The 27,198-nt window shown below is 37.3% G+C and overlaps 1 protein-coding gene across 4 annotated transcripts in view; it reads left to right on the top strand.

Moving 5' to 3' along the window:
• Window positions 1–27,198, top strand: part of TAB2 (TGF-beta activated kinase 1 (MAP3K7) binding protein 2) — a 91,068-nt gene that overhangs the window by 52,693 nt on the left and 11,177 nt on the right. For all 4 annotated transcript variants that reach the window (XM_073219736.1, XM_073219735.1, XM_037022032.2 and 1 more), the window contains one exon: window positions 11,205–12,705. In XM_073219736.1, coding sequence (XP_073075837.1) covers window positions 11,205–12,705 — 1,501 coding nt within the window. The remainder of the gene's footprint in view (window positions 1–11,204; window positions 12,706–27,198) is intronic.

Genomic DNA, 27,198 nt, shown 5'->3' on the forward strand with positions numbered 1-27,198 from the left:
TTTATATGTGGATCCCACATTTCTCCCTTTATTATTATTATTATTATTTTTTTAATAAAATGCTGAAGTGGTAGGTAGATGCAAGATAAAGGTAGAAAACATAGTTTAGTGCTGTAAGAGGGCAAATGTAGATGATCAGATGATCAGGTGTGTGCCTATGGACTAAGTATTAATCCAGGCTAGACAAGGGCAGCAAAACATCCACGGATGCAGAAGATTTTTCTCAAACCAGGGGGGGTGAGGTTCTGAGCCTCACCTCTGTTGATCCCCAAATTCTCACCTGATGGCCCCCCTGCGACTGTGCCTGTCTTAGGTTGTTCCTCCCATGAGGAATCTTACCCATCTCTGGCTAACCAGTCATCTTCCGGGGCCATAAGGAAAATGTAAAGTTGGTAAGTGAGAGAGAAGCCATATTGTTTGAAAAGGTTAGCTTTTTACTTCTTTGCAGGTTTATGCCCTGTGGCTTCTATGCCCAGCACTTGTCTCGAGGTATCTTTACCACCTGGAGGAATTATGATACTCGGTAAATTTGATATGAGGCACGAATTCTATTTAAGGGTTGTAATTAGGAAGGAAGAAGAAAAGCTATAGATGTAGCATATGGAAGGAAACATGGGAGGATTGATTATTTCTTTGACATATCTTCTTGTAGAGTACCTTAAGTATGTATAGGTTTGAAACTACTAACTAATTTGCACACACATATTAACATAATAGGAATACGGTGACATAAACAAAGCAAATCTATAATTACCATCCATCTCCAGTGAAGCCAGGAAAACCATTTAGGCACCCTAGGCATTTGCAAAAATTAGTCTATGATATGATGGATATTGTCCAACTGTACTTGAACAGTCTGAGAGAAATCAGACAAATTAAAGCAGCCCATTTCTGGGATCTGTTTACATCCCATATGTTCTTTTAACCGTAGATAGTCTATAGTCATAAGATTTTGGAGTGCTACACCTTGCACCCCTCCCAACTCCTGGTTGAGTTCCAACAGTACAGATCCAGTCAAATTTGTTGTCTCACTGTATGCACATGCCAGCCTAGACATCTCCCTCCTCATTCCTATGGCAAGTCCAGGAGACGGTGGGCTGGATGCAGCCACAACCACAGCATCGTCCGGATCCCTGTGGAGGCTTTTTGATGATCATCCCCCGGCACAAGTCCTCCAGAGAGTGCTGATGCCGGAAGCTCCTCCTCATATCGTATCTTAGTTCATTTTCTGGGTATCCAAGCTAGGCCTTGATCTTCTGCATAGAAACAAACAGACCCTTTGCCCACACTTTGACATGCCCTCTATATCACTGTGCAGAACTCATTGGAGGTCAGCACACAGTAACTGCTTTTCTTTTTTTTTTTTTTTTATTAAGAGAAAGGAATATTATCAGAAAAGAGTACCTCCATAGCTGATCATCTGACACCCTTTAAGTGATCAACATTAAGGATATTTAAAGCATGCGTTGATTTTTGATTTACCAATAGTTTTATCCTATCAAGGAGTAATCCCCCTTTTCTTTCTTTCTTTCTTTCTTTCTTTCTTTCTTTCTTTCTTTCTTTCTTTCTTTCTTTCTTTCTTTCTTTCTTTCTTTCTTTCTTTTTTTTTTTTTTAATTTTTAATCTACACTTACATGAAGAATACTATGTTTACTATGCACTCCCCTATATCAGGTCCCCCCTAACAACCACATTACGGTTACTGTCCATCAGCTTAGCAAAATGTTGTAGAGTCACTACTTGACCTCTCTCTGTTGTGCAGCCCACCCTCCCCTTTCTCCCTCCCCCCCATGCATGCTAATCTTAATACCCCCCTTCTTCTTCCCTCCCCCTTATCCCTCCCTGCCCACCCATCCTCCCCAGTTCCTTTCCCTTTGGTACCTGTTAGTCCATTTTTGGGTTCTGTAATTCCACTGCTGTTTTGTTCCTTCAGTTTTTCCCTTGTTCTTATACTCCACAGATGAGTGAAATCATTTGGTATTTCTCTTTCTCAGCTTGGCTTATTTCCCTGAGCATAATACTCTCCAGCTCCATCCATGTTGCTGCAAATGGTTGGATTTTTCCACTTCTTATGGCTGAGTAGTATTCCATTGTGTATATGTACCACATTTTCTTTATCCATTCATCTACCGATGGACATTTAGGTTGCTTCCAATTCTTGGCTATTGTAAATAGTGCTGCGATAAACATAGGGGTGCATCTGTCTTTCTCAAACTTGATTGCTGCGTTCTTAGGGTAAATTCCTAGGAGTGGAATTCCTGGGTCAAATGGTAGGTCTGTTTTTAGCATTTTGATGAACCTCCATACTGCTTTCCACAATGGTTGAACTAATTTACATTCCCACCAGCAGTGTAGGAGGGTTCCCCTTTCTCCACAGCCTCGCCAGCATTTGTTGTTGTTTGTCTTTTGGATGGCAGCTATCCTTACTGGTATGAGGTGATACCTCATTGTAGTTTTAATTTGCATTTCTCTGATAATTAGCGATGTGGAGCATCTTTTCATGTGTCTGTTGGCCATCTGTATTTCTTTTTTGGAGAACTGTCTGTTCAGTTCCTCTGCCCATTTTTTAATTGGGTTATTTGTTTTTTGTTTGTTGAGGCATGTGAGCTCTTTATATATTCTGGACATCAAGCCTTTATCGGATCTGTCATTTTCAAATATATTCTCCCATACTGTAGGGTTCCTTTTTGTTCTATTGATGGTGTCTTTCGCTGTACAGAAGCTTTTCAGCTTAATGTAGTCCCATTTGCTCATTTTTGCTGTTGTTTTCCTTGCCCGGGGAGATATGTTCAAGAAGAGGTCACTCAGTTTATGTCTAAGAGGTTTTTGCCTATGTTTTTTTCCAAGAGTTTAATGGTTTCATGACTTACATTCAGGTCTTTGATTCATTTTGAGTTTACCTTTGTATATGGGGTTAGACAGTGGTCCAGTTTCATTCTCCTACATGTAGCTGTCCAGTTTTGCCAGCACCATCTGTTGAAGAGACTGTCATTTTGCCATTGTATGTCCATGGCTCCTTTATCAAATATTAATTGACCATATATGTTTGGGTTAATTTCTGGAGTCTCTAATCTGTTCCACTGGTCTATAGCTCTGTTCTTGTGTCAGTACCAAATTGTCTTGATTACTATGGCTTTGTAGTAGAGCTTGAAGTTGGGCAGTGAGATCCCCCCTACTTTATTCTTCTTTTTCAGGATTGCTTTGGCTATTCAGGGTCTTTGGTGTTTCCATATGAATTTTTGAATTATTTGTTCCAATTCATTGAAGAATGTTGCTGGTAATTTGAGAGGGATTGCATCAAATCTGTATATTGCTTTGGGCAGGATGGCCATTTTGACGATATTAATTCTTCCTAGCCATGAGCATGGGATGAGTTTCCATTAAGTAGTGTCCCCTTTAATTTCTCTTAAGAGTGACTTGTAGTTTTCAGAGTATAAGTCTTTCACTTCTTTGGTTAGGTTTATTCCTAGGTATTTTATTCTTTTTGATGCAATGGTGAATGGAATTGTTTTCCTGATTTCTCTTTCTATTGATTCATTGTTAGTGTATAGGAAAGCTACAGATTTCTGTGTGTTAATTTTGTATCCTGCAACTTTGCTGTATTCCGCTATCAGTTCTAGTAGTTTTGGAGTGGAGTCTTTAGGGTTTTTTATGTACAGTATCATATCATCTGCAAATAGTGACAGTTTAACTTCTTCTTTACCAATCTGGATTCCTTGTATTTCTTTGTTTTGTCTGATTGCCGTGGCTAGGACCTCCAGTACTATGTTAAATAACAGTGGGGAGAGTGGGCATCCCTGTCTGGTTCCCGATCTCAGTGGAAATGCTTTCAGCTTCTCGCTGTTCAGTATAATGCTGGCTGTGGGTTTATCATATATGGCCTTTATTATGTTGAGGTACTTGCCCTCTATTCCCATTTTGCTGAGAGTTTTTATCATGAATGGATGTTGAATTTTGTCAAATGCTTTTTCAGCATCTATGGAGATGATCATGTGGTTTTTGTCTTTCTTTTTGTTGATGTGGTGGATGATGTTGATGGATTTTTGAATGTTGTACCATCCTTGCATCCCTGGGATGAATCCCACTTGGTCATGGTGTATGATCCTTTTGATATACTGTTGAATTCTGTTTGCTAATATTTTATTGAGTATTTTTGCATCTACATTCATCAGGGATATTGGTCTGTAATTTTCTTTTTTGGTGGGGTCTTTGCCTGGTTTTGGTATTAGGATGATGTTGGCTTCATAGAATGAGTTTGGGAGTATTCCCTCTTCTTCTATTTTTTGGAACACTTTAAGGAGAATGGGTATTATGTCTTCTCTGTGTGTCTGATAAAATTCCGAGGTAAATCCGTCCGGCCCTGGGGTTTTGTTCTTGGGTAGTTTTTTGATTACCGTTTCAATTTCTTTGCTCGTAATTGGTTTGTTTAACTTTTGTGTTTCTTCCTTGGTCAGTCTTGGGAGGTTGTATTTTTCTAGGAAGTTGTCCATTTCTTCTAGGTTTTCCAGCTTGTTGGCATATAGGTTTTCATAGTAGTCTTTAATAATTCTTTGTATTTCTGTGGAGTCTGTCGTGATTTTTCCATTCTCATTTCTGATTATGTTGATTTGTGTTGATTCTCTTTTTCTCTTAATAAGTTGGGCTAGAGGCTTATCTATTTTGTTTATTTTCTCAAAGAACCAGCTCTTGGTTTCGTTGATTTTTGCTATTGTTTTATTCTTCTCAATTTTGTTTATTTCTTCTCTGATCTTTATTATGTCCCTCCTTCTGCTGACTTTAGGCCTCATTTGTTCTTCTTTTTCCAGTTTTGATAATTGTGATGTTAGACTATTCATTTGGGATTTTTCTTCCTTCTTCAAGTGTGCCTGGATTGCTATATACTTTCCTCTTAAGACTGCTTTCGCTGCATCCCACAGAAGTTGGGGCTTAGTGTTGTTGTCATTTGTTTCTATATATTCCTTGATCTCTATTTTGATTTGTTCATTGTTCCATTGATTATTTAGTAGCATGTTGTTAAGCCTCCATGTGTTTGTGAGCCTTTTTGTTTTCTTTGTAGAATTTATTTCTACTTTGTAGAATTTATTTCATACCTTTGTGGTCTGAAAAATTGGTTGGTAGAATTTCAATATTCTGGAGTTTACTGAGGCTCTTTTTGTGAGCTAGTATGTGGTCTATTCTGGAGAATGTTCCATGTGCACTTGAGAAGAATGTATATCCTGTTGCTTTTGGATGTAGAGTTCTATAGATGTCTATTAGGTCCATCTGTTCTAGTGTGTTGTTCAGTGCCTGTGTGTCCTTACTTATTTTCTGCCCGGTGGATCTATCCTTTGGGGTGAGTGGTGTGTTGAAGTCTCCTAAAATGAATGCATTGCAGTCTATTTCCCTCTTTAGTTCTGTTACTATTTGCTTCACATATGCTGGTGCTCCTGTATTGGGTGCATATATATTTAGAATGGTTATATCCTCTTGTTGGACTGAGCCCTTTATCATTATGTAGTATCCTTTATCTCTTGTTACATTCTTTGTTTTGAAGTCAATTTTGTCTGATATTAGTACTGCAACCCCTGCTTTCTTCTCACTGTTGTTTGCCTGAAATATGTTTTTCCATCCCTTGACTTTTAGTCTATGCTTATCTTTGGGTTTAAGGTGAGTTTCTTGTAAGCAGCATATAGATGGGTCTTGCTTTTTTATCCATTCTATTACTCTGTGTCTTTTGATTGGTGCATTAAGTCGATTTACATTTAGGGTGACTATTGAGAGATATGTACTTAGTGCCATTGCAGGCTTTAGATTCGTGGTTACCAAAGGTTCAAGGTTAGCTTCTTTAGTATCTTACTGCCTAACTTAGCTCGCTTATTGAGCTGTTATATACACTGTCTGGAGATTCTTTTCTTCTCTCCCTTCTTATTCCTCCTCCTCCATTCTTCATATGTTGTGTGTTTTGTTCTGTGCTCTTTTTAGGGGTGCTCCCATCTAGAGCAGTCCCTGTAGGATTCCCTGTAGAGGTGGTTTGTGGGAGGCAAATTCCCTTAGCTTTTGCTTGTCTGGGAATTGTTTAATCCCGCCATCATATTTAAATGATAGTCGTGCTGGATACAGTATCCTTGGTTCAAGGCCCTTCTGTTTCATTGCATTAAGTATATCGTGCCATTCTCTTCTGGCCTGTAGGGTTTCTGTTGAGAAGTCTGATGTTAGCCTGATGGGTTTTCCTTTATAGGTGACCTTTTTCTCTCTAGCTGCCTTTAAAACTCTTTCCTTGTCCTTGATCCTTGCCATTTTAATTACTATGTGTCTTGGTGTTGTCCTCCTTGGATCCTTTCTGTTGGGGGTTCTGTGTAATTCCATGGTCTGGTCGATTATTTCCTCCCCCAGTTTGGGGGAAGTTTGGGGAAGTTTTCAGCAATTATTTCTTCAAAGAGACTTTCTATCCCTTTTCCTCTTTCTTCTTCTTCTGGTATCCCTATAATACGAATATTATTCCTTTTGGCTTGGTCACATAGTTCTCTTAGTGTTGTTTCATTCCTGGAGATCCTTTTATCTCTCTCTATGTCAGCTTGTATACGTTCCTGTTCTCTGGCTTCTATTCCTTCAATGGCCTCTTGCATCTTATCCATTCTGCTTATATATCCTTCCAGGGATTGTTTCACTTCTGTGATCTCCTTCCTGACATCTTTGATCTCCCTCCGGACTTCATCCCACTGCTCTTGCATTTTTCTCTGCATCTCATCCCATTGCTCTTGCATTTTTCTCTGCATCTCTGTCAGCATGTTCATGATTTTTATTTTGAATTCTTTTTCAGGAGGATTGGTCAGATCTGTCTCCTTCTCAGGTATTGTCTCTGTGATCTTTGTCTGCCTGTAGTTTTGTCTTTTCATGGTGATAGAGATAGTTTGCAGAGCTGGTACAAGTGACCGCTGGAAGAGCTTCCCTTCTTGTTGGTTTGTGGCCTTCCTCTACTGGGAGAATAGCGACCTCTAGTGGCTTGTGCTGGGCAGCTGTGCGCAGACAGGGCTTTTGCTTCCTGCCCGGTTGCTATGGGGTTTATCTCCGCTGTTGCTGTGGGCGTGGCCTCTCTGGGGCAGCTCCTCCAAAATGGTGGAGCTCCGTTGGAGGGGGAGCGGCCGGGAGGCTATTTATGTCTGTAAGGGGCCTCTGTGCTCCCTGCTGCCCAGGGGGTTAGAGTGCCCAGAGATCCCCAGATTCCCTGCCTCTGGTCTAAGTGACCTGTCCTGCCCCTTTAAGACTTCCAGAAAGCACTCTCCAAACCAAAACAACAACAGCAACAATGAGAGAGGGAAGTGTAAAAAAAAAAAAAAAGGAAAAAACACGTGATATTTTTTTGTCCTCAGGCACCGGTTCCAGGCACCCGCTCACTGGTCCTGCTGCCCTGCCTCCCTAGCACCAGGGTCCCTGTCCCTTCAAGGCTTCCAAAAAGCACCCGCCCACCGGTCCCGCAGGGAAAAACGCGCGATATTCTTTGTCCTCAGGCGCCAGTCCCAGGCACCCGCTCACCAGTCCCGCCGCCCTGCCTCCCTAGCACCGGGGTCCCTGTCCCTTTAAGGCTTCCAAAAAGCACTCGCCAAAAAGAGAAAAAAAAAAAGGAAAAACGCGCGATTTCCTCCGTCCTCAGGTGCCGGTCTCAGGCACCCGCCCGCCGTTCCCACAGGGAAAAACGCGCGATATTCTTTGTCCTCAGGCGCCGGTCGCAGGCACCCGCTCACGGGTCCTGCTGCTCTGCCTCCGTAACCCCAGGGTACCTGTCCCTTTAAGGCTTCCAAAAAGCACTCACCAAAAAGAGAAAGAAAAAAAACGGGGGGGGGGAAACGCGCGATTTCCTCTGTCCTCAGGTGCCGGTCTCAGGCACCCGCCCACCGGTCCCGCAGGGAAAAACGCGGGATATTCTTTGTCCTCAGGCACCGTTCCCAGGCACCCGCTCACCAGTCCCGCTGCCCTGCCTCCCTAGCACCGGGGTCCCTGTCCTTTAAGGCTTCCAAAAAGCACTCGCCAAAAAGAGAAAAAAAAAGGGGGGGGGAACGCACGATTTCCTCCGTCCTCAGGCACCGGTCTCAGGCACCCGCCCACCGATCCTGCAGGGAAAAGTGCGGGATATTCTTTGTCCTCAGGCGCCGGTCCCAGGCACCCGCTCACCATTCCCGCCACCCTGCCTCCCTAGCATCGGGGTCCCTGTCCCTTTAAGGCTTCCAAAAAGCACTCGCCAAAAAAAAAAAAAAACCGCTCCGGTTTCTTTCCACCCGCCGGGAGCCAGGGGAAGGGGCGCTCGGGTCCCGCCAGGCTGGGTCTTGTATCTTACCCCCTTCGCAAGGCGCTGGGTTCTTGCAGGTGTGGATGTGGTCTGGATGTTTTCCTGTGTCCTGTGGTCTCTATTTTAGGAAGATTTTTCTTTGTTATATTTTCATAGCTCTATGTGTTTTTGGGAGGAGATTTCCACTGCTCTACTCACGCTGCCATCCTGGCTCCGCCCTTTATGGATGATTTATGAGTAGTGATTAATTAGTCTCTTTTGAGGATTCTTCAATAACAATCTGGTTGCTTTTTTGTTTTGTTTCATTTCACTGGAGTTGATTTTTTATGGTGCTATCTTAAGGCAAGGCAGAGGTATGAACTCAGTTACATCTAGAGGCAATCTTGAGCTTTTAGTTCATTTTTCTTTTCACACAAGAGGAAGCATGTAAGAAATTGACTTTGTTATGAATTTGAGAACTTTTTTATTTAAATACTAGAAATAAATTTTTAAAAAGTCATTAGTTATTTTTATTGAAGTATCATTGATGTACAATCTTATGATAGTTTCAAATATACAACACAGTGGTTCAGCATTCACCCATATTATCAAGCCCTCACCCCCTCCAGTGCAGTCACTATCCATCAATGTAGTAAGATGTTACAGAATCATTAACTGTATTCTCCGTACTGCACTACCATCCCTGTGATCAGCCTATATTGTGATTGTGAGTTATCATGCACCTTAATCCACTTCCCCTCCCCCCGTAACTGCTTTTGGTAACCACCAGTCCCTTCACGGTATCTATGAGTCTACTGCTATTTTGTCTACTGCTTTGTTTTTATACTCCAAAAATAAGTGAAATCATTTGGTATTTGATCTTCCTGGCTTATTTCACTGAGCATAATATCATCTAGCTCCATCCATGGTGTTGCAAATGGGGGGATTTCTTTTCTTTCTATGGCTGGATAATACTCCATTGTGTATATGTACCACATTTTTATTCATTCATCTATTGATGAACACTTAGGTTGCTTCCATATCTTGGCTATTGTATACTGTTCATCAATAAACATAGAGGTGCATGGCTTCTTGAATCAGGGATCTTGTTTTCTTCTGGTAAATTCCTAGGAGTGGAATTATTGGGTCAAATGGTATTTTTACTTTTAGTTTTTTGAGGAACTTCCATATTTCTTTCCACAATGGTTGTACCATTTACATTCACTCCTACAGTGTAGGAGAGTTCCCCTTTCTCTACATCCTCGCCAGCATTGTTACTTCTCGTCTTTCGGACAGTGGCCATCCTAACTGGTGTGAGGAGATATCTTATTATGGTTTTGATTTGCATTTCCCTGATGATTAGCAATGTAGTGTATCTCTTTTTGTGCCTGTTGGCCATCCATATTTCTTCTTTGGAGAAGTGTGTGTTCATATCCTCTGCCCATTTTTTAATAAGGTCATTTGTTTTTCGGGTGTTGAGGTGTATAAGTTCTTTTATACATTTTGGATGTTAACCCCTTATTGTATAAGTCATTTACGAATATATTCTCCCCTACAATTGGATGCCTTTTTTGTTCTGCTGATGGTGTTCTTTGCTGTACAGAAGCTTTTTAGTTTGATGTAGTCCCACTTGTTCATTTTTTATTTTGTTTCCTATGCCAGAGGAGATGTGTTCAGGAAAAAGTTGCTCATGTTTACATTCAGGAGATTTTTGCCTATGTTTTCTTCTAAGAATTTTATGGTTTCATGAGTTACATTCAGATTTTTTATCCATTTTGAGTTCACTTTTGTGTTATAGGATTAAACAATAATCCAGTTTTAGTCTCTTACATGTAGTTTTCCAGTTTTCCCAGCACCAGTTGTTGAAGACGCTATCTTTTTCCCATTGTATATTTGTGGCTCCATCGTATATTAATTGGCCATATATCTGTGGGTTTATATCTGGTCTCTCTATTCTGTTTCATCGATCTGTGGGTCTGTCCTTGTGCCAGTACCAAACTGTTTTGATTGCTACGGTTTTGTAGTAGAGCTTGAAGTCAGGGAGTGTAATCCTCCAGCTTTGTTCTTCTTTCTCAGGATTACTTCAGCTATTCAGGGTCTTTTGTGGTTCCGTATGAATTTCAGAACTATTTGTTCTAGTTCATTGAAGAATGCTGTTGGTATTTTGATAGGGATTGCATTGAATCTATAAACTGCTTTAGGCACAATGGCCATTTTGACAATATTAATTCTTCCTATCCATGAACACAGGATAGATTTCCATTTATTGGTGTCTTTAACTTCTCTCATTGAGTATCCTATGTAGTTTTCAGAGTAAAAGTCTTTCACCTCCTTGGTTAGCTATATTCCAAAGTATTTTATTCTTTTTGATGCAATTTTAAATGAAGTTGTTTTCCTGATTTCTCCTGCTAATTTATTGTTACTATATCGGAATGTCACAGATTTCTGCATATTAATTTTGTATCATGCAACTTTGCAGAATTCAGTTATTCCAATAGTTTTGTGTGGGGTCTTTAGGCTTTTCTGTGTATAATATGTCATCTGCAAATAGTGAAAAAAGTCATTATAAAAAAGGATCTATATAGCACTTGAACATACAAAATATTAAACAGTAGTGAATGCTTTAAGTTGAATGGTTATATTTGTTCAACATCAAATTACATTTTTATTTAGATTGTTAACTTTACTGTATTTGCATGAATCCATTTTACTATAAAATAGCTTCTAAAACAGAATGATGACTTCATTCATTTTTAACTTGCTAGAGAACTTTTTCTTACATTAGTAGTCAGGATTTTAATTCTAACCATTTGCATAAAAAATTCTCAAAAAAAGTTAAAATATATCTGTTATGATTGTATTGACTAATCATTTGCTAATAACATAGTATTTTAGAAGTGATGAAAATGTAAGTATTAGTTTCTGGTTGTTAATATCAAGCTGTTTTTATTTTGTTTTATAGAATAATAATAACCTGGATGCCTGCTGTGCAGTTCTCTCTCAGGAGAGTACAAGGTATCTTTATGGTGAAGGAGACTTGAATTTTTCAGATGATTCTGGAATTTCTGGTCTTCGCAATCACATGACTTCCCTAAACTTGGACTTGCAGTCACAGAATGTTTATCACCATGGAAGAGAAGGAAATAGAATGAATGGAAGTAGGACTCTAACGCACAGCATTAGTGATGGACAGCTTCAAGGTGGTCAGTCCAATAATGAACTGTTTCAGCAGGAGCCACAGACAGCACCAGCTCAAGTTCCTCAAGGCTTTAACGTTTTTGGAATGTCCAGTACATCTGGTGCTTCAAATTCAGCACCACATCTTGGATTTCACTTAGGCAGCAAAGGAACATCTAACTTTTCTCAACAAACTCCCAGATTTAATCCCATTATGGTAACTTTAGCCCCAAATATCCAGACTGGTCGTAATACTCCAACATCTTTGCACATACATGGTGTACCTCCACCCGTACTTAACAGTCCACAGGGAAATTCTATCTATATTAGGCCTTACATTACATCTCCGAGTGGTACAACTCGACAGACACAGCAGCATTCTGGCTGGGTATCCCAGTTTAATCCCATGAATGCTCAGCAAGTCTATCAGCCTTCACAACCTGGACCCTGGACTGCATATCCTGCATCTAATCCTCTGTCACATACCTCAGCCCAGCAGCCAAATCAGCAAGGCCACCAGACCTCTCATGTCTACATGCCCATCAGTTCACCTACCACTCCACAACCACCAACAATTCATTCATCTGGTAGCTCACAGTCTCCTGCCCATAGTCAATATAACATTCAGAATATTTCAACAGGACCTCGAAAAAACCAGATTGAAATCAAACTTGAACCTCCACAAAGAAACAGTTCTTCAAAACTGCGGTCTTCCGGACCTCGAACCTCCAGCAGTTCCTCATCCGTCAACAGCCAGGCCTTAAATAGAAATCAGCCCACTGTTTACATAGCTGCCAGTCCCCCAAATACTGATGAGTTGATGTCCCGTAGCCAGCCTAAGGTCTATATTTCAGCAAATGCCACCACAGGAGATGAGCAGGTCATGCGGAATCAACCCACCCTCTTCATATCCACAAACTCTGGCGCTTCTGCTGCCTCCAGGAATATGTCTGGGCAAGTCAGCATGGGTCCTGCCTTTATTCATCACCACCCTCCCAAAAGTAGAACAATAGGCAACAACTCTGCAACTTCTCCTCGAGTGGTAGTCACTCAACCCAACACAAAATACACTTTCAAAATTACAGTTTCTCCCAATAAACCCCCTGCAGTTTCACCAGGGGTGGTGTCCCCTACCTTTGAACTTACAAATCTTCTAAACCATCCTGATCATTACGTAGAGACAGAGAATATTCAGCACCTCACGGACCCTGCTTTAGCACATGTGGATAGAATAAGTGAAGCACGGAAGTTGAGTATGGGATCTGATGATGCTGCCTACACTCAAGGTAATAATACCAAAGGTGGGATCATTTTTCATGTGAGGCTCATTGGTGTACATTTGATTTCACTGCATAAATGGGTTTTAGCATTATTGTTTCATCTTTTAAATGTTGGCCCAAATAATACTATCTTAAGAACCTTTGAGAGTACTCATACAAATTTTTAATTTCAACTTTATTATTGTATAACTTGAAGTTTGAATGATAGAGTTATCAGCTCTTGAGAATAATCAACTCTGGTTTGTTTTCTTAACGTTTATGACACTTTTTCAGTTACTCCTTTGTGGTGATCCTGACTTTCCCTTTAAAATTAACTGCAAAAAAGATTTTATAAAAACACATTTTAAGAAGAGATTAAGTGACTAATATAATAAATCTGCCTTCAGCCAAGGGAATTCTCTATTAAATATTCGCTACTAAATAGAGAATTCATTTTCTAGTATGATATTATTAGTCTTGCTTTACATCAAAGTCTAAATTGCTATGAATCTGAGAATAATTTAACCTTAAGAAATTTGAATCATATTCCTTATTGTCTCTTTCAGCCCCTCTTAAACATCAATTAATGCAACCTTTCCATTTTATTTGGAATTCTGAATAAAAACTTTAGTTTTAAACCTGTCTTACTTGATTATCCTTTTCTGAAACAGACTAGTTGATATTGGCATAGTACTAAATTATATCTGTATTAATTCAAGTAGAGATAATTTCTGTCATACCATTTTATCTGACCCCTTAAATTACTTAATCTTCAGTAGGAAACTGTTGAATTCGTTCAAATGAGAAAGTGGAAGTTTAGTGTTTGTTTTCTTAGATATTTTTGGTGCAAGTTTGTAGATTAGCTGGTAGTCCCTTAGAGTAACAACTTATCTTACTCATTTTTGTATCTCCAGTTAATTGTTCCAAGTATCATAGGTTGGAAAATACAATGTCATCACCCTCATGCAACATGTAGCCCCCTTCTACCACTAGAACCATTTGTCCTTTTTTAGATTTATAAAGAAATAGTGATTTTACTGTTGAGTTTCTTAGAGGATCCTAATTTTTTTTTTTTTGGCTGATCTTATGTTCTAAGCAGTTACATTCTAGTGATTCTCATCCCATGCTGGGCTGAGGTGCTTTCAGATGCCCAGGGCACAGCCCAAACTTGCTCATTAGAGTCTCTGGCAAAGCTTAGATGTGTCTTTGCCTGCCTGTGCATGCATATACATGTATGTTTAAAAGTGTGTGGGTGATTCTGGTTGCACTAGAAATTGTGCTAAAACTTTTTTAAATTTGTCTTGACTAACTGGAACCATTTTCATTTAGTTTCAACAGTATATGAATTTAAAGTATTATTATTTATTCCACTGATATTTAATTCCTATTCTTACCCAAAATCTCCTTTTCTTCTCCTCTTCTATATCTGAATAGTTACTAATTCTTAAATGAAAAGTAAATTTTTTATGAAGATTTGATAAGAGGAATTTTCATTTGAAGTAGGCATAGATATTAATATTTAGCTAGAGCATGAAAATAAAATGCTACTTAAGCTTGTTATCGCCATTTTTTTTACCCCTTTTCTCCTGAATCTAATCCAGTCAGGGTTTTTCCCACTACAGTCAAACAGAACTGCTTGCTCTTTCAAGGTCCTCAGTGCCAACAGTGGTACTAAACCCAGTGGTCTTCAAGCCCGCATCTTCTTCATCTGTATGTCACCAGCATTTGCCACAGCCAGCATCCTCTTTGTTTCTGAAACATTTTGTTCATTTGACTTCTGGTATACTACACTCTTAATTTCCACCTCTTCCTTTATTCTTTGCTGATTTTTCCTCATCTCTCTACCCCTCATCCTCTGTTTTTACTCTGTGTTTAAAGATGTGAGATTAAAGCCTCAAAGCTCAGTCCTTGGGCCTCTTCTCTTTTCTGTCTGTATTAGTCCCTAGATGATGTCACTCAACCTCATGACTTTAAATATCCCTATATGCTAATGACTCCCAAATCTGTAACTCTAACCTGGACTTACTCCTTGAATTTCAAACCCGTTTATTTAACTATTTAACATCTCCACTTGGCTGTTTCTCAGGTATCTTAGGTTTACCGTGTCTGAAAAAGGTTCTGACATTCCTCCCAACCTAACTCTTTCTGTGATCAGTCTTCCCATCTTAGTTAATTGCTACTTAATTTTTTTAGTGATTAGGCCAGAAATTTCAGAACATCCTTGACTCCTTTCTTTTATATTTCACATCTAATTTAACACTAAATCCTAGTGTCAACTCTAACCTTCAAAGGATATCAAGAATTCTTTCTCATCCTTCCCACCCCATGTTCTCTACTCTGGTCTGAGCCACCATCATTTTTCAAATGGATTGTTGCAGTAGCCTACCTGCTTTCACACTTGCCTCCTTGTGGTCTTCTTTCAACTCAGTAGCCAGAGAGATACGATTACAAAATATGTCAGATCATAATCACTCCTCCGCACGTGATGACTGTCTATTTGATTCAGAGTAAAAGCTACAAAGTCTTACGTGATCCACTGCCCGTCCCTATCTCTTCTTTTTATTCACCACCTCACTCACTCTGTTCCAGCCCTATGCCTTCTTGCTGTTCCTTAAACATAGAATCATACCTTACCATCTTTGTACCCTGTGTCTAAAATCCTCTTAATACACACTTAACTCCCTCACCTACTTCAGGTCTTCAGTTAAAAGGTCACCTTTAAGTGAGACTGTCCCTGGTCTCCCTAAGCCCCCACCTGAGAACTTTTTTTCTCTCTCAGTGCTTGCTTGTATTTGCTCAAGGTGGGAAAAATGAATATTCTAATATTAAGGTACATAACAACTAATACCTGCTGAAAGCTTACCAAGTGCTACACACTGTTCTGAATGTCCATTTAGTTCTCACAATTAACTATAAAATAGGCACTAGCATTATTCCCATATTCAGTTCAAGATAATTCTTAGGAACAGATAGGTAAATATCTTGCCAAAGGACAAGTGACAGAGTCAAGATTCTGCCTAGGAAATTGACAGCAAAGCCCTTGCTCTTAACCACAACACTATAATGTCTTCCCAGATTTTCAAAATAAACCCTCTGGAAAGATGCTTCAAGTCTGTCTTTGTAGTTTCATGTAACCCCCGGTACACCACTGTTGGGCCATGTGTGCCTTCATTTGAGAAGCTTGGAGCTAAAAGATAATAAAAATAAAACGAAAACAGGCAACTATAGAGAAAGAAATCACAGTACATAAATAGAACTAGAAATAACTTGAAACAATAAAGTAATACCCTGGATAGGTGTAGGCAGCACCTTCTACAGTTATCTGGAGGAAAAAAAACCGTGTTACTAGGTGAAGGCTTTCCATTTGCGAGTTCAAAGCCTACAAAGAAGCAGGTTCTCCATAATCTGCCACTCAGATTCCTTCTTTTCGCTAACAGCCCCCAGACAGCTGTAACAACCATGATATTTTCTTTAAACATCCCTCATGTGAGATTTCATAGCATTGTATGACTATACCTTGTATTATCTTTGCCTATGCACAGTATGGGGGCGGGTGTTGTCCTCCAACCTTCCATTTCCTTTAGTTTACTATTGAACTAATATTGACCCAGATTTGTGTATCATCCAGTGACAGAACCTGATCTGGTGGTTCTCATCAAATCAAAGAATTGTTCTTTTCTCAGAATAAGTCTTTATGGTGTTAACTTACCTGTGTGATACTTTATAGTTTACACAGCACTCAATGAAGTATTAAATGAAATGACCTGAATAGTAACTGATAACACTCTAATTTATGTGGTATGGGTAATAAATAGAAAAGAAATATCTGCCTCCTGTAGTGAAATTGATCTTTCTAAAGCTCCTGGAACACATTGTTTGAGAGTAGAAAAATAAGTTGAGCCAGGTACTAGAATCATAGGAAAATACTTTTGTCAAGTTGAGAGAACATACATAAACAAATATGCTAACCAAAATGTGTTATTTTTTGTTTATATTTCACCTGATAGTTGAAGTCTAAAAATACAATAATAAAAAATTTCAAAAATGAGAATTTATGAAAGATACATTGTTTGACATGCCTTCTACTATAAAAATGAGCAGAAGAGGAGGTAAGTTTATGAAGTGTCCACTGAGACCTTGCCCATCTCAGCATCAAGTCTACCACCAGCACTATTGCTAAAGGAAATAAATTACACTTGAGCCCTTAAAGTACTTTAGGAATCGGAGACAAAAATGAGTGCCAAATATAAAAAACAAATTCATGTTAGAGAGAAATAACAATTCAAAGTCTATAGATAAGAAGAATCTTACTTTCACTGCTAAGAAGAACAAATAATGAAGTGGAATGCCAGTAGTACAGTTACTAGCCAGGTAGTTATAAAAACACAGTGTTCCCGTTGACTCGTATCACCTAACTCTACCTAACTTTTGAAAAAGTACCAATAAATACTTTATTATTGACTGTATTCTGAGACTTTCTGGTGTCCACTCCCATTCATAGAAGTATGCATTTCCATAACACTGACAACATCTATAGGTATGGAGAACACATATTTCAATTTTTCCAAACCAATTGTCATGGAGGTTGGTTGGAGTTGGGGGTGGGGGTGGGCACTACAGGAAAAGGACCTCCTTTCTGTATTTTGTTATAATAGCCAAAGGCTTTTACCAAACTAACATTGCTGCCAAATATGATTTCCCATTCTCTATCATCTCTACAGAAATCCTTCTACGGTGTTGATCTAGCTGGTGGACTTCATTGTTTGTTTGTTTTTTAATTATATATATATGAAGTCAGGCATTTTTAATGATTCTTTAATACTTTTTCCCAGTTATATTTACGATCCTATCATATTGTTAAACAGTTGCCTTTAGTTCAAACCTAAACAATTACAAATAGGAAAAATTAAGAGATGAAAATTAGCTTCTTGGGCTTTGTATTGCTTTCTGTCATTTTTCACTAGTGCTTTCTCCAAATCATAACAGCTTCCTGTCTAACAAGATTTAATAAAAATTAAGTGAGCTAGATACTCATTTTGAAAGGAAATATAACTGAAAATTGTTGAGATTTTTTAATTTACATTTTGACTTTATGCATCTGCTGATTGGAAACACCTCTTCTAGAACATTGACTATGTTTACATTGAAATCACATTTTAAATAACTCAGTAATTAATCTTGATTGACAGCAAACCATTTATAGAATTTTTTTTCCCCAAATCTGCCCTACTTCTCATAGGTTCTTCCTACTCGTAAGACTACCATTTTAATTTGGAATAAATCTCAGGTTTGGAAGAAACCTTAAAGGTCGTCATCTAGAATTCTACAACAAAAGTTACCCAGTCTACTTACCTGTCCAACATTTGGTCCTACAAGATCCCTATCAAGTGTAAATCCAATCTATACTTAACTTAAATACCTTATAACAACTTACCTCCTAAGGTAGCACATTCCATTTTTGTAGAGGTCTGTCTACTAAGTTATTTATTAACCTTATCTCTTTAACAAGTATTACAAAAATACCATATGCATATGGTAAAAGAAGTCCTAGCCCAAAAAAAAGGAAAGACAAAATTCTTATCTCCTTTCAACCCCTGGCCTGTCACTTCCCCTGAGTTTTCTAAGTGTCAGATGTTATGTCTGCTAGCATTACTTTATTCTTCTTCCCTTTATAATCACATACACACACACACACACAGAGTTAATAATATACATATATGGGTATACATAAATACATAGATGTAGGATTATATACATGCTCTACAGTATATATGACATAGCCATATCCTGTAGGGATATGCTATACATTTTTTTGCTTAACATAAGATCATTGTATTTCAGCATGTAAAAATCTGTTTCTTTTAATTTTTTTTTTTTTTTCTGCTGATGTGTATTTCTAGAGCTGGTTGTTTAGCAGTCCTGAGTCTTTTAATTTTTAAAAAAGTTTAACTATTTTAATAGTTTGAGTTAACATCCCTTGCAGTTCACTCATTTACAGTCTACAAGTCAATGATTTTTAGCATAGTCACCTTCACCACAGCTACTAAGAGAACATTTTCATCCTCAGATGAAATGCCATATACTTCAGCTATTACCTCCCCATCTCATTACCCCTACCCTCAGCCCTAAGCAACTTCTAATGTACTTTCTGTCTCTGTTGATGTACATATTCTGGACACTTCTTGTAAATAAAATTACATAATAATGTCCTTTGTGACTGGCTTTTTTTCACTGAGCATATTTCAAAAGTTCACCCATGCTGTAGCATGTGTTGGTACTTCATTCTTTCTTATGGCAGAATATTACACCATTGTAGAAATAGACTGCATTTTGTTTGTTCATTCATTAGTTGATGGACATTCAGGTTGTTTACACCTTTTGGCTATTACGAAACTGCTGCTATAAACGTTCATGTACAGTTGTTTCATGGACATTTGTCTTTATTTCTCTTGAGTATATGTCTACGAGTGGAACTGATAGAAAACTACCCCGTAGTTCTCCGTTTAACCAGAACTGTCAGATTGTTTCCCAAAGTGGCTGAACCATTTTGCAATCCAACCAGCTGCATTTGAGGGTTTTAATTTCTCCACATTGTCAACAAACCTGATACTTTCTAACTTTGATTCTTGCCATCCTTGTGGCAGTAAACTGGTATTTCATTGTGGTTTTGATTTACATTTCTCTGATGACTAATGATGTTGAGGATCAGTTCATGTGTTTATTGGCTATTTGTATGTTTTCTTTGGAGAAATGCCTATATCCTTTGCCTATTTCTTAATTGGGTTGTCTTAATTATTGAGTTGTAATGAGTTCTTTGGATATTCTAGATGTAAGTCCATTATATGATTTGCAATTATTTTCTCCATTTCTGTGAGTTATCTTTTCATTTCCTGGATAGTGTCCTTTGAAGCACAAAAGGTTTTAATTTTGCTGAAGTCCAATTTATCTGTTTTTCCTTTCATTGCTCATATTTTTGCTGCCATACCTAAGAATCAATTACCAAATCCAAGGTCATGAGGATTTACCCGTATGTTTTCTCCAAAGATTTTTATCATTTTAGTGCTTATATGGTGGTTCATCTATTTTGAGTTAATTTCTGTATAATGGTATGAGGTAAGAATCTAGCCTTCTTACTTTTTCATGTGGCTGTGTAGATTTCCCAGCACCATTTGTTGAAAAGGCTCACCCCCCCACCACACTGAATGGTCTTGGCACCCTTGCAGAAATTCAGTTGACCATAAACACATGGGTTTATTTCTGGATTCTCAATTCTTTTTCATTTATCTATATGCCTCTCCTTATGTCAGTCCTATACAGTCTTAATTATGACTGTACTAAGTTTTGAACTTGAGATGTAAGTTCTTTGTTTTTTTTCAAGATCATTCTGGCTAGCTGAGGTCTCTTGCAATTCCATTTAAATTTTAGATGCTTGTCAATTTCTACAAAGTTAGCTGAGATTCTGATAAGGATTGCACTAAAATGTTATCTTTCTACATACAGTTGATTTTAAATGCAATCAGAACAAAAGGGTACATAACGAAAAGTTCTCCTCACCGGAGACACCAATAGCTAGCTATTCACTGACAGTTCATTATGTGTTCTTCTAGAAATGGAAATTGTATATTAGTTCATATATATATGAATATATATATTTGCCTCTTTTTATATGCAAATGAAAAGTATTTGGCTTTTTGCCTTTACCATTTTTTTCTCTAGCTCTTTGAGAGTATCCCATGTCGGCAAATGCATATCTGTGTGTTTTACAAATGGCTGCTTAGAAGTTTGTACTTCAATCTCTAACCAGTCCTTTTTTGATACAGCTAAAGGTCTTGCTTTTACAAACTGCTGTAGTAAAAATCCTGTGCATACGTATTTGTGCCCATGTCTGTATATGTTGGCAGAAGAGATTCTAGGAGTGGAATTGCTATGTCAAAGGATATGTGTATTTTTAATTTTGATAGATGCATCATTTAAGCTTGGTTATACTACAATAACAAACTCTTTTTCTTTAAAACAGCAAAGGTTTATTTCCAGCTCACTTGCCATTGTAGATTAACTAGTGCGCTCTGTTCTACATCATCCTCACTCAGAGACCCAAGTAAAGGGGCGCTCCATTCCATGCTTCCATGATTGTTCAGGCAAGACAAAGGAAATACAGCAAATCAGCACTGGCTCCTTAAGCTTCTGCCCTGACAGATGTTACCTTTAGCTAAGTCACATAACCACACCTAATTCAGAGAGAAGGGCAGGGGTGTGTGCAATTCTGCTGCATACCTGGCAGGCAAAAAGCCAGAAATATTTAGCAAAGGATACTGACAACTACCACAGTGCATGTTGCCAATTTTAATTTCCAGACTCTGTAAAGAGATTATACCAGTTTATACTCCCATATTTATAAATGGGAACATTTTCGGCAACATTTATAAGGATGTTCTTTTCCTCCTTCCCTCCCCACCCATTACTATGTAAGTGACTGAAAAAAATATACGTCTTTGTCAGTCTGGTTGGTAAAAATGTATTGTTTTGGTTTTTAAAATTCCTATCTTTAAAAATGAGTGAGGTAGAATAACAACAAAGAAAAAACTGAAGGAACAAAACAGCAGCAGACTCACAGAACCCAACAATGGACTAACAGTTACCAAAGGGAAAGGGACAGGGGAAGATGGGTAGGAAGGGAGGGATAAGGGGAAAAACGGGGCATTATGATTAGCACACATAATGTAGAGGGTGGCAGTACAACACAGAGAAGAAGACAAAGTGATTCTATAGCATCTTACTACTCTGATGGACAGTGACTGTAATGGGGTATGTGGTGGGGACCTGATAATAGAGGGAGTCTAGTAACCATAATGTTCAAGTAATTGTACATCAATGATAGCAAAATTTTAAAAAATGAGTGAGGTAGAATATTTTTTCATGTATTAATTTTTAATCCATTTGTATTTCTCATTTTGTGAACTTGCCTGCTTTTATAGGATGCCTAGTCTATTTTCTCTAATACGTTATTTTAACTTGGTTAATAAATTTTTTTGTTAAAATTTTTTTTTACTTGTATATATTCAGACTTATCGATCTTTTTTCCTTTTGGCTTCTCGGTTTTGTTTATGTCTTATTTATAAAGCCCTGCTGCATTCCAAGATTTTTAATAAAGAAGAACAAATCTTGTGCATGTCTTCTCATTAGTTACAGTGAGACTCCTTGAAACCTCGTTGAACTGGCCTCATTTCTCTTTCATATGGCATCCCTTCAAAGTATGAAATATTTCTAAGCTGTAAACATCCCCACTTCCTATAATGGTTCATCCAGTTACATTTCTTTGAGGCTCTTTTGCTATCTCTAGGCCCCAGTTTTCTCTCTCTCAAATAGAAGTTTTAGATTGTGTCTGTATCCTAATGCTATAAGATTGCATGCAGACTCTTAATTGTAAAGAAACAAATGCCAACAAAATGTTATCTTACAGAAGCCCCACACTCATCTGTTAATAATGCTGTTTAAAATTTTTTAATTTCTTAAAAATAATTATACAAGTTAAACATCATTCTTCATAGTTCTGTTGTTATATCTGTTGCCCAAATTACAGGCCTAGTTGCAGCACTGTTGCAAGATCTGATTTCAAACAGTCCTTAAGAATGGCAAATAGATGAAAACATCAGGATGCTTTATTTTAATAAGTAATTGCCATCTGTGAATCTTGTGACTCAGTCACCAAATAAGCGACTGTAACTGGTGGAGTCTAAAACAGTATCCCTGCTGCCAACAGTTACAGTCTAGAAAAATCCTGATTTATTTTAGAAGCTGATATTGTACCTTCTTAGGCATGTACCTTACTTAGGCATATAAAACTGTCATGACAAACAAAAATTTAAAAGATACTAGAAATAATATGTTTCCAGCAGCAAAACTTATCTTTTCTAAAAATAAGCCTAAGATCTTTGTATCCATAAATACCTGATACATTTTTCAGTTGCAAAGATATTTTTTTAATATGCACATCCATTCTCATTTTTTAAGTTCTAGAAAAATTAGACATTATTTTCACTATAGAATGCTTAAAACTAGTAAAAAACTAACACTGTCTGGAACTCTAGATGTGTTTTCTAATTACAAAGTTTAGTGAGAAATTGTCTCCATTGTTTATCTGAAGCCAACAGAAGTTGAGTAAAGAATTAAGCTTTCTGTAATTGCTGTAGAAGAACATCTAGTATGCCTATAGGAGTGGTTTAAGAGCCCTAGTATTTGAATTAACTAAGGGTCAGTTATTTTAACAACCACAAGAGGGAGTTGCATTCTTAAATGACCTTTAGCCATTAAAATTTAATACTGACTGAAAGAGGATTTTTAAAGCACTGAATACTTTTTTCTCCTGCACCTCCTCCTTTTTTTGTCTGTGTGAGAGGATAAAGTATAGATAAGTATGTTTAAAAAACTAAAGAAGTCAATATATGATTGAGATGTTAAATATATCACTTATTTTATTTCCCTGGTAGAACTAGCAAATTATTAGAAAGCCACCTTTGCAATGTTGGCAGCCTGAAAGTCTTGCCATGTTTCAAAATGTGCTACCTCTTGCTAAATGAAAAACACTAGGGAGCTTAAAACAAATCTTAAGTTTTTTTTCATCAGTATTTCTATTTCTTGGACTTAAATTAGTATTTTACTCTACTATGCATTAGAAGTCAAACTATTGACATTATTTTACATTTAATATTTATCAAGTGCTAAAATTTTCAAGGCTTAATCCTAGATATCAGGTGGTACAAAATTGAATTCAGTGTTTACCCTCAAGGAGATTGAGTTTTTAGAGATGTACTTGATAATGAAAAATCTAAAATGCTGAATTTTCCCAAGTGGGAGGTGAAATGAACTCATCTAACAAAAAAGGACTCTCCTTTAGTGTGAATGATTTATGAATACAAAGTTATAATAATATGTAAGTTCTTGAACTAACTTGTTCCCTTACCTTTGTTTCCTTCCCCTTAATTTAGTTTCCTCCTTCATATTTCAATGTTGTATTAACTTATTTAATGCCCTTTGAACAAGTCATACAGAAATTAAACTCCATTACTGTTCATATTATCTTGGATTCTAAAATAATAAAATTCAATGTGTTTTTAGTTGAATAATCAAAATATTATAATGCAAATATCACAAATGAAACTGCAGCACAGGCCTTACTATGGTGGTTTACTTGTATATTTAACTACTTGTATATGATTGGATATATTTTAATTTTAAGGCACACGTTTGTGTTTGTACATTTATGTATGTTATATATGTATGTGTATATATAGATATGATATGTCTAAGTGTAGGTCTTTTTTTTTTAATCATTCTTGTTCCACATTCAATGGACCTCTTCAGTTTAAAGGCTTGTGTCTCCCTTCAGCCCTGGAAATCCCCTTCCTGATTCCCACTTTCTCCATTGTCTCTTTCTTAGAACCTCTTATTCAGCTATTTAACTTTCAGGACTAACTTTCTATTTATTTGTTGTTGTGTATCAGGATATTCCACTTCCTTGTCTTTCTATTCTGTAGTTTAGGAGATTTCCTTAATTTTTGTTCCCTTACCTTTGTTTCCTAATTTTATAACCCATGTATAAAATTCGCATTTCAGCAGTGATGTTTTTAATTTCTAAGAGCCAGTTCTCAAATTCCCTTTTCATAGCAGTTATTTTATGGGTGCATTATTGTGCATCATAAGATATCTTAATGACGTTCATTAGAATTTAAGTTCTTATCTCTCCTGAATTATCTCCACTTAATCTGGGTCTAGTCTCTTTGTTTAGATCTTTCACATGTCAGGTGTTCCTCAGATGTGTAGTGATCCTCGGCTGTTGGTTCTTACTTAAAAATGAAGGACTGTGAAGGCTAACTGAAAGCCCTTTGTAAGAAAATGAGACTTGTCACTTGGCAGAGTGCTTTGTGATGAATAAGTGAGGAGCCATCTTCTCAGGAGAGCACTCCATCACCACCTAGCATTCTTCGCGTATGGGAGCTAGCTGGAAAAATGTGTGTTTGGGGGCGCTTTAAGAATAAACATGCGCCACCTGCCTTTCTGCGGGATGGGAAGAGGTTAGCTTTTTCATAAGCAGACGTTGAGCAAAGCCCTTTTTCTGGCCCATTCCTCACTTCTGCCTCCTGTTGTTACCTGCATTCTCCAGTCTGAAGCCTCTGTAGGTTCCTACAGGGCCAGTTAGCTACCTCTTTGTCAGCAGTGTCCTCTTTGTCTATGAGACACTAGCTTTCTTCACCCTTCTTCTTTCTGTGCCATTTCCGTCTGTTTTCAGTCTCCCAGAAACTTGTTGAAATCCCTTGTCCATTAATTACCTTTTGCTGTTGTTTGTCCTTGTTGGGTTGAACCAGTTTTATTCCTCTGTCCTTTTCTTGGGGTGGTAGGAGGCAGAAGATAATATAAATAAAATGCTCAGTCGGCCATCTTTAACTAAAAGTCCTGGTTGATATAATGGATTCTTCATAGCTTGGTTTTTTAAGTCCATATGACTGTACACGTAAATAAGTTACAGGAATGGAGAAAAATTTTCCTTTAGCTTACCCACTGAAGTCTGTACAAATCAGCCTTCCTTCTGTAAAAGTACATATTACTAGGTTATGTATGAACCTAATTTATCTGTATGTGTATTGATACAGTTTTGTTTGTAACAGTTTCTTCTCATGCCAAAACAAAGAAACAAAACCCAAAAAGCCAGTCAAATGCCTTTTGAAAGTTAATTTCTCATTTAAAAAAAGTTGAAATTTTCTAGCCTCATCCCACAACTGAAACCCTTGATTTATAAGCGTGCCTGACTCTCTAAGTTATGGGACCTGACTTTCAAGGTCCGTTCTTTTGGACCTTGGATGTATAACCGTCATGTTTCTTTTTCCCCAGTCAACACCCAACCCTTTGCATTTAGTAGAGGCTGATCAGAACAAAAGTGTCTTTATAAATAAACACTATAATTATTATTATTCATTATAAGTCAAATAATGTTTGTCAGTGGATATGTATTATGTAATATTTTGTACAGTGGAGGTTAAAATGCAGACAAAATAACAACTACAGAAAAAGTTAGCTTTAGCTGAATTTTCATAGTAATTGTTAGAAATTCACCTTGACAGCCCTCTTTTCTTTGTAATTCATCTTTCTCAGATTCCTATCTGAAAATCCCAAACCACAGGTGAAAGTGAACTAGACATAAAAATCTAGACACTTGTAAGAACGAATTGCTAAGAAATAGAGATCATGTCTTTTTCCTACTATATTCAGAGCTTTTAGCTTGTTTATAATTTACAGACGTGATCCTGAATAATCTACAAACTATATTTGTGATTTCTAAGTAATATATGCCATTATAACTCTGCTCCAAGATTTTGTTTTCAGTAGAAAGAAATGTCTCTTAAATAAATTCTTAGACATTGGATTTGCAATATTTTGCTTTAGGGCTTCAGTCTAATCATGGGAAGTTATCTTGTCTTTAGTCCCAAAGGCAGGCCACATCTTTAGGAATTGCAAAAACTCTTTTCTTTGTGAGTTCCCAAAAACATAGTTTTTTTTTTTATTTCAGAAACATTCAGAAGAATTTGCTTTTTACCTTCAAAACATCCCCACCATTTTCAGCAGCTGTGACTCCTTTTCTCCTAAATCTTTTTTGAATAAGACTTCTGCCTGTTGTTAAAGGCTATTTCCTATGAATATTAGCCTTTTATATAGTTCTCAACTCTGTGGTTTAGTTTCCTATTTTGATAGAAACATCAATATATTGAGGATTACAAATGGAGCTATTTGTAACAGAATATTCAACCCCTGTCCTGGAATATATGTTTTTAAATGCATTAGTTGAAAAATAAATTCAAATATTCTTTTATGGTCTTCCATAAAGAATGAGAGTTGTATGCTAGCATTTTTATTTTCCTTTATCATTAAGAAAAGAACCTATGTATCTCATAACATATTTTGCCTTAACGTCTTTTTCTTTTTTTTTTTAATGAATGTTTCTATACTGGCTTTATTTCCATTTTATATTTGCCTTCAATTTCAAATTTTCTCTAGCTCCTTTCAAGGTTTGCTCTGTATCTTTGGGTTTTCAGCAGTTTCGCTATGATGTGTCTAGGTTTTGTTTTGTTTTAATACTGCTTGGATATCTTGGGGCTTCTCGGATCTATAGTTTATTGTTTCTCATTAATTTTGGAAAATATTTGGCCATTATTTCCTCAAATATTTTTTCTGTCTTATTTTTTCTCTTCTTCACCAATTACATGTATACTGGACTGTTTGATACTGTTCTTTTGACTTTTGTTCTTTTTCCACTTTTTTTCTTAGTGTTCTATTTGGGTAATTTCTGTCTTTGAGTTTACTGATTCTTCTGCATCCAGTGTGCTGGGAAGGGATTCTTTCATCCCTGGTACCATATTTTATTAGTAGCATTTGACTTTTTTAAATAAGATTTCTGTCTCCTCAATTTATCCATCAGTTCTTTTTAGATCCCTTGACATATTAATCATAGTTGTTTTTAAATTCCCTATC

This window comes from Manis javanica, chromosome 13 (assembly GCF_040802235.1).
Source record: "Manis javanica isolate MJ-LG chromosome 13, MJ_LKY, whole genome shotgun sequence".
NCBI classification, from domain to species: domain Eukaryota; kingdom Metazoa; phylum Chordata; class Mammalia; order Pholidota; family Manidae; genus Manis; species Manis javanica.